Source organism: Gossypium hirsutum, chromosome A03 (assembly GCF_007990345.1).
Source record: "Gossypium hirsutum isolate 1008001.06 chromosome A03, Gossypium_hirsutum_v2.1, whole genome shotgun sequence".
Classification (NCBI taxonomy): Eukaryota; Viridiplantae; Streptophyta; class Magnoliopsida; order Malvales; family Malvaceae; genus Gossypium; species Gossypium hirsutum.
The window spans coordinates 45,133,562-45,142,754 of NC_053426.1; the positions used below are offsets into that span (position 1 = coordinate 45,133,562).

General features: G+C 32.6%; 1 protein-coding gene across 1 annotated transcript; it reads right to left on the minus strand.

Annotated features, from left to right (window-relative positions):
* Positions 1-388: 388 nt before the first annotated feature.
* On the minus strand, positions 389-3,423 carry LOC107887326 (protein indeterminate-domain 16). The gene is made up of 3 exons (XM_016811517.2): positions 2,708-3,423; positions 2,153-2,552; positions 389-1,431 (listed from the first exon to the last, which is right to left on the minus strand). The coding sequence occupies exons 1-3, from the start codon at positions 2,817-2,819 to the stop codon at positions 648-650; spliced, it is 1,296 nt and encodes a 431-aa protein (XP_016667006.1). The 5' UTR covers positions 2,820-3,423; the 3' UTR covers positions 389-647.
* Between the last annotated feature and the right edge of the window lie 5,770 nt (positions 3,424-9,193).

The following is a 9,193-nucleotide window of genomic DNA, read 5'->3' on the forward strand; positions in this document are numbered from 1 at the left end:
GTGTCTGCGTGTTTGGATGCGTTGAGAGGGACGACTGAGTCTGTCATTAACCAATACAACCGTGGCACTGAAAAACATGGTGGCTTTTGAATTTACCATTTATTTGAGATGACCATTGCAGTCTCAAAATGCATGCAGCCGTTGGAAAAGGACCATCAGATTCCTCTCTCTCTCTCTCATGCTTTTATTTTGTTCTGATTTTTATCAAACCTTTTAGGTTGTATATTACACATTCGTCAGTAGTATTCTTCAATGCCTTGCAAGGCCAGGCCAGGCCACCTCCATTTGCTGACTCCTACAGAGATCTTCAAATAGTAGTCCAATCACAAAATCCAAATCCAACCAATGTAATAGTTGAGAGTAGCAAAAAACCTAATGAACAACAGTTAGGCTTGTGAATCACCTTTATTATTACCCTGCAACACTTTACCAACAAAACCCAACACTACATAACTTCCATTAATGTAATCAAATTAATGAACAAATTACATCACACAAATTCCAGGGTAAAGCACTCCACTAACCAAACTCCAACCTTATCAAATTAATACAACAATATTATATTTTTGGTATATCAGTAGATAGAATATGAATGAAAGAAAGAAAAATAAGTTGACGAAATACAGGTGCGATATGTTTAGATGGGTTTATGTGTTAGTAGCCTTTGTAAGACTTGTTTGAATATCGTTTTCAATTTCACCTTCTGTTACCGCTGATGAAATGTAACTCGCAACAAGGGAGTTCTCTTCGGGTGGTGTTCTTGCTTGAAATTGGTGCTGGCAAGCGTGACAAGTAATTTGAAGGATGGTGGAGTTTATTTGCTTTATTGCATGATCCTTTAAGGCTTGAGCCTTTTCTAACTCAGCTTGTGCTTGTTGCCGGATTCTCTTTGCCTTTGCAAACTCTTGCTCAGCTATTTCAATCTGCCTTTTCGCCTCCTGTCTTGCCTCTTCAGCATAAGTTTTCTCCTCCATTGCCAATCTTAACGGCTGGGGTGCTTGTTTCTCATGATGACCTGATTTGTTGCTTGCATCCTTGTGTGTACAAGTAACTATTGAATATTCAACTTTGTCCCCAATATCAGACGAGCCGATTGAGAGTTGTAAGTGGGTTGAATGGTTATCATGTTTTTTGGGGGAAACTGAGACCTCACTGGGATTTGATGTGGTCAAGAGTTGAAGCTCCAAATTGTGGGAGTGCGCATTTTTAGGGGAATTATGATCTTTTGTAGGGCTCAAGAACATAGCATCCTTTGTCTTTGGTAACGCCAAATTAGGCCAAGGGCAAGGAGCTGTACTGAAATGGGTATCATTGGAGGGACTGGGGCTTGAAGCTGTTCGTAACAAGCAAGCCAACTGCACCCCTTGTGATTCTGGCCGTATTACACGCCCCATATGGCAAGCATCTTGATGTTCAATAAAACTCTCAACTCTATAAACATAGAAAGGAAAACTCAATTATAAAAATGAGTCAGATTTATTCAAATAGCTTCATCTAGTAGTATGTGTATGTCTTTATTGGTGAAGAAACAAGGAAAAAGAGGAGATCATCAAACCCTTTCAAGTACTATTTAATAATACATTTACATATAAATATAATATTAATTGATATAATAAAGAAAATAACACTGAAATCTATGAATTGCATAGAAAAATAGTAGGAGAGAATTTATGTACTAAAAAAAACAAGATAAACTGAAAGCAAATCATTCAGGACATATACAGTCACATGAAATAAAGATGTGTTATGGGGTTTTGAAACGAACAATCACACCACCAACGGGAACTGATCTTCGGGAAATGTGTTGAGCTGCCTATAAACAAGTTTTTAAGTAGTGGATTAAAGTTCCATCAGTCAAAAAACAAAGTGATGTATATACAGTATTTTTCTTTCTTTCTTTGTTTGCTTTTTTGCTTTCCAAGTCAAAACTCAAGTCATGAGAAAAGGGACCAGGTTGAGAGAGAATTCAACATGTAATCATAGTCTTCTTTTGCTTCAGAATATGTACCACCAAAAGATGCAAAAACACCGGCAAAATTTTAGTATAGATCTAAAACACTGTTGATTACTTTTTTTGAGGACAAAAAAAGGAATGGAGATATTTAATTATGGTATGTGTGTGTATGTGAAAAGGAAAACCAAAAAAAGAAACCTTGAAAAAACTCTGCCGCAATCACAAGAATGGCCTCTGGTGCCGCAGGTTTTAAGATGAGCCTTGTAATCAGATTGAACGGCGTAGGCCTTAGAACATTTATCGCAGACCCATTGCTTGTGGTTGCTGTGTTTCCTCCTGAAGTGCTTCTTTATCCCAACCAAATCGCCGAGAGCATGGCAAGGGTCGTGGTGTAGGCAAGTGGGCTCGGGGCAAACGAAGACCCGCTTCCTCACCACTGGTGTTTCCCTCTTCAGCAGCTTCCATGGAACCTTGTGCCGCCTCCTGTGCATCTGTAGGTTTTGGTCTCTCTGGAATCCTTGATTGCAGATCTCACACACGTATCGGTCCGATTCTAGCAGCGTTTTAGGCGACAAAGAAACCACTTCCGCATCTGGATCTACATAACAAACCCAAACCCCAACCCCATGTATATTATATGCATATTCATTCTAATTACGACCCAAAGAAAAGCAATCATGAAAAAAACAATTATATATATGAATTTAATGTTGGATATATATTATATATATATGAATATGATATGATACGTACCTGGTGTTCCTGCGGGTCTTCTTTTCCTCTTATTGATATTAGTAGTGCCATTCTCTAAGCACGAAAATGGCTCCGAGGAAGGAAGTGAGGAACAAGAGTTATTGGCCAACATGAGTAGAGCTCTCTTCTTGGTGCGAGCGATTAACTAGTTTAATATAACCCCAAAGATACCAAGGCAATATATATTTTTAATTTTCTGACTCTGCAAAGTTGAACAGTCTTTATTTAAAAAGAAGACGAAAAAGGAAACAGAAAAGAAAAGAAAGCTAAGAGATCATGGAGAGGAGAGAAGGGGAGGATTGGTTTTTTGTTGTTAGGGTTTGATGATTATATTGATCAGCTTTGGGTTTAAAGGCTATAAAACATGAGTTCAGCTTTAGTAATAGTAAATAGTAGTATCAGCTTTTTCATCCATTTCCCTCTTTCATGGTAAGGTAACCCTCATCATCCTCAGGTATTATGGACTCGATAAAAAATGGTTCAAAGGGAAGTAAGAAACACAGCCAATGAAAATGGTTGAACCTTGATCCCACTGGCAGAGAGAGAAAGAAAGATGGCCCAAATTTCAGAAACATCCCCACAAAGGTACAATCTCTCATAATTAATCTCACTCGGTAAAATTTTTGCTTATATTTTTAATTACATATAATACATATAAAATACTAAAAATGCAAGCCGGCCACCCTCCATTTACACGTAAGATCTTCAGCTCCCCCCCCCCAACCCCCTTTCCAATTGTCTTCCAAGCCCGTTCTTAACTGTTGGCGTTAGATTTTTTTTTCCTTTATAGATTATTAAAATGAGAGATTATTTTATTTTGGTTAAAATATATTCCAATTCCTTGTTTTTCTTTTTTTGCATATTCAGCTTTAGCTTCTATTTTTATTTTCATAAATTTAGTCTATCTACTTTCGTATTTCAAAATTCAAATTCAATTGTTAATTTTAATTAAATTCTTCTAATAAATTTACTAATGTGATATTGTAACAAAAAGAAGTCATTTTAATTAATCTGAATAACGGTGCTAACAATTCAAATTGCATTTTTATACCAAAAATAAATGTACAAAATTCCTTGAAATAACAGTAGATGAACTAAATTCCAACTGTATGAAAGTACAAGAGCTTGGAACATATTTAAACTTTCTCTTTTGTAACAAATTTGAAAGGTTTAAATATAAATTTTGTATGTGTTGAGTTGTTTGTCAGTTGTAAGTTAAGTTGCAAATTAAAGAAACAATTGAAAGAGTAAAATAGTAGAGATGGACACAAGAATGAACTTCTAGCATGAGCTTCACTAAAAAAAACTTACTAAAAGCTTTTACTGAAATATCTAACAATTTATCAATATTTTTAAAGATTTATCAATAAATCATTAGTAATATTGGTAAAGTGTTAGAAATATTGGTAAGACCACTATTGGTAAATTATTAAAAATATTGGTAAATAATTAGATATTTTGGTAAAAGCATTTTATAAGCTTTTTTTTAGTAGAGCTCATGCTAGAATTTCCCCCACAAGAATTGTTTACCTACTTAGGAACATTTTCCTATGTCTACGAGGCTTTACCTAGATAGTAATTCGAATTTAAATTCCCCTTACTTACCAGGTTGTAACTTCACTCATATACTTCAACTATGATAACTCTCTCATTAAAACTTTCCATTTAAAAGCTTAGTTACAAATTGAACATCAAAATAGTTTGTTTACAAGTATTTTGCACTAAAAACAAACTCCTTATAGTGAATAGTACAAACGTTCTATCTGATTCATACACAAGCACATAAAACGAGTCTTCAATATATACACATTTTTAGTTGTAATCCTCAACTAGTGTGAACGAAATATACCCTAAAATTGTGCTCCAATTATCTTCTACAATGTATAAAATAAGTAGAGACCTCCACAATTTGAACTTTTATAACAACATTATATCTTTAAACATGGTATGTGAATCACATAGGACTCTTAAAATAATGTCCTTTCTTAATTGATATTCATTATAATCCAATTCAGTTAATTGCCACCTTGATCTTTAAAGAGTTGTAATAAATAAGGCAAGAATTTTTAGTAAAAAAATATGTCAATATACATGGCAAGTTTGCATGACATCCATTTGCAAAGTGAGTTAGCAACTGATAGATCAAATGGCTTGCAACTGATAGATTAAATGGAACTAGCATTCTCCTTCATTTGACATTTTTTACTAAAAACAATAAAATCATATCAAAGAAGGTAATCATGCAAAGTCTTTAGAATGATGCTCCCCTTAAAAGCTTATCCAATAGCTATAAAACTAGTCATTAATGCAACAAAGATTATAACATTAATAAAAGAAAAACATAGTATCAAAACAACATAAGTATATTAAATATCTAACCATCCAAACTTAAGTATAGATCAACCAAAAAAGAACCATTCAAAAGTCCTTAGATTATCAAAGCAGGTAATCAAAACTCTTCCCCTTGACTTAGATTCACTAGTATTGCATATATCTCCCCTTTTAAAAAAATAATCTAAAGGCTTATTAGGTCCCACGAAAAGGAAGGCCAGCTTCATAACACAGAGCACAATTATCTTATTGTTTAGGGAGTTTAATTTTTTTTAATGCAATTTACCTTTACATTAATATGTTTGATCAACCTAGGTTTTTTAGCAACAGTTGTACTAGCAATTACAAGCCTAATTGTAATTGGAATAGCATTATCCTTTTGGTTATCCTCAGGCTTAAACTATCATTCATCAAGATTAGAACCAATTGTTGGATCTGGTGCCTTAAGTTTAGTCTTTTAGTCTATGTACACTTGTATTTTTTGAACAAATTGATTTAACAATAATGTCCATTAATTACATTAATACATTTTTTATATTGTCCTTAATGGTTTTTGCATGAAAAGCAAAATGAAAGAAAATATTGGCTCACTAGTTATCTAATGTTTAATTAATACTAAGTGGTATTACGTGTCGAATCGTAATATGAAAAGACAACTTATATTAGTAGATGAACCTAAACATGTCCTTAGTCTAAATCAGAAAGGAGAAAATTGATTGAAAGACTAGTATGTCGTTTATCAAGTTTAATTGTGGAGGTGTTTTTTCTTGAGCACCGAAGTGGATGACTCCTAGAAGATAGATACATAGATGTGTCTGACTGGACAGACAGTACATTGGCCATGACCCAATTAGAATAGATCCTGAATCTGTTTATGGATTTATTCACTTGTGACATTCATAGTGCGACATATCCTAATCCTGAGTGGATGATGGACTATGTATGCATGACTCATATACTTTGATGTAAGTAAAAACCTGAGTTTAAATAGATAAGAAACCAAAAGCTGGTGCGTTGGGTATACGACTTTTACAGTATGTAACTTCATTCACAATAGTGGAATTTATAACCCAAGAAATGGGTAAATGATATCTTCTCATTGAAATTACATGATAGATGAAAAGTAAACATGGCCACGAGTTATTTGTCTTTGTGATAAATGACTTGATTACTATTTGATAGTAACTGGCTTTTCATAAATGAAGATGTAATTGTTATTATGAGATAAAATAAGACTATATTAGGAGAACGAATCTATCCCAAAGAGATTAAAGGTATGTTATGAGGGTAACACACTTATAACAAGATCATTGGATGAGAATTGGTCGAGTAGTTTTCGTAATGGTATGTGATTAGGGAGAGCTCAGTCACAATACTATAGTGGAATGATTTCATGACCAAATGAGTTTATAACTAATAAGAAAAAAGTTGGAACTTCATTATAAATCATTTGAGCCCTAATTATATATGTTCAATCAATTCCTTTGCTAGCTCGTTAAAACCAAAAATGAATTTCATAAAGAATCGAATTAACAAAAATAGATTGAAATGATAAAGTATGGAAATGAATTGAGAATTAATTTAAGTTTTTTGGATTATTATTTAATCGAATAATTGAAGTTCAAACCTAGAATTAAATTAATCGGTCATTATTAATCCATTACATATGAAAATTAAATATATTTCCTCATAGATTCATTTACGGTAAAATTTTCATAACTTTAATGAAATTAGAATTGGGTTGAGAAACTTATTTATGTAATACCCCAAACCCAACCTAGAAGTTTTGACCAGATTCTAAATGTCACATTGGCCACCGAAATGGCCCAAAAGCAAAATACCATTCAGACTCCTTAGAAAATTTATTCATAAAACACTTTTGGTTGTATTTTTCAGAAAACCAGTAGTGAGCTTCTCTTTAATTTATAAAACACTAGTTAATTGTTGCCAAATTTAATTGAAGTCCAATTAAAACTTCCTCATTAATTTTAAAAAAACATATTTAAACATTAACATGTTACTCAGAGTTACAGAAACCGATCTTAACGGCGGAAAAACTAACGTGCTTAATATGTTAAAAAACATTAGTCTATAATTAAAACATGACCGGTTATTAAAGAAAAAAGTCCAGTTGACTAATGTTCATACTTCAAATGCTCACACAATTTGGGCTATGTCACACGGTTGTGTGACCCCTATTTTCCAATTTTTCCTATTTTTTTGTTCTGTTTCAAAATGATCCCTGAATGTTTTCAAACTATTTTTAGGGCCTCATAGGCTCGTTTAAGGCCCGTGAGTGTATTTATACTATAGTTAAATTAAGTTATTGAATGTTATCAATTACTTTGTATAATTGTTTTATTATAAGTTAAATATTCAGATTGTACTGTAATGCTCTGTAACCCTAATTCAGCAACGAAGATAGGTTAGGGGTGTTATAAAAAGTGATAAATCATTTTTGGTTCTATGTTTGGTTCATTGTAATAACCTATTTTCAGTGGTATCGAAAATAGTGGTTTCAGAACCACAATTCTGATGCGTGAGTCCTTAAATATTATTTATTTAATATTTATGAGGTCATTATGGTGTCATATTGAATTTGGTCTGGTAATTTTGACATTTGGTTAGCTAATTAAAGAAAAAAAAAGAAATAAATCGTAAAAACTACAAAAGTCAATTGTTATTAGATTAAAAGGGCTAAATGAGTGCAAAAAATATAATAGAATGATTTTATATGGCAATTTAGACATTATATTGATAGTGGATTATTTACGGTTAAATTTATAAATGGATTTTTATTAAATAAATGTTAAAATAAAATAAATAAAACTTAAAAATATAAAAAAAAAGCATAATCATTTTCATTTGGTTTCTCTTCCACCGAAACTCCATTGTTGATAGCCAAAGCAATTCGACCAAGCATACATTCTTGAATGCAAGTCTAAATCTAGTTAGTTTTTTTTTTCGTAAATTCTATGTTTTAAGATCGTTGTAGCTTAACCTAGCTACCTCAGGGACTATTTTGAAATAATTTTAAAGCTGTAAAAACTTTCCAGTGATGTTCTTGAAGATTTTTAGTTGTTTATGATTGAATTTGAAGCTTGATCATGAAATAGGACCGTTTTGTAAAGTGATTTTGTATAATTTTTAAGATTAAGGGCTAGATTGAAAGGATGTTAAATTCGATAAGGTTTTATAGTAAAATTTTAGTACTTGAGGACTGAATAAGGAAGTTTATGAATTTGACATGTTAGTCTAGGGTTTAATTGTGAAAAATATTAATATGAGGTCATATGCATCAAATTAGATGTTGTAATGTAATTGAGACTAATAAATTGAAATAAATTACTGTATAAATCAAGAACCGGTAGATAATCAAGGAAAAGAGATAATTGTAGATTAGTCCTTGTTGTTGCTATCCTTACTGTTTGGCCATGGTAAGTTTATACGATATTATTTTGTGTATTTTGGTAATATTTTTTTTGAATTCTGTATTTTGGTAATATTAAACCCAAACTTAAAAGTTACAATTGATATGGTGAGAAAATGGATGGAAATGGAAAGTGTTATACAGTTAAATGTATTGAACCCTAATGAACATATGATAGGATACAATTAGCATGCCAATAGATTATTTTGCGTACTGTATGGGATTGATATGTGATGATATTATACACTAAATGTACTGGAATCCAATATTTGTTGCAAACTACTGAGTTATATTTATAGTGATCCTGACATGTTTCTAGGGGTGGATGTAAAGTCTATTGCTTGGCATTTGGTGCCTAGGCATGGTTTTGGAGGGATGTTAGCCTACGGGCTAGGTACTTGGTGCCCAGACATGTTCTTGGTTGGATTGGCTCAATTAAGCATTCTGACGTGTTTTGGGTAGATAATCATGTATCTGTATCTATTCATATAGTTCATCGGGTTGAATCTTTTTATTAAAAAATTAAGGAGAAACAATCGTTAGATAGAGATTTATTGAAAATGATTCGTCAAGTTGAGCAAGGTGTTAAGGGAGACTTTGGTGTTGATGTAGAAGGTATCTTGAATTTTTGAGGAGATTGTGTGTGCCACAAGATGTGAATTTAAGACAATCGATCGTTACCGAGGCGCATAGTAGTCCTTATGCTATGCATCTCAGTAGTGGTA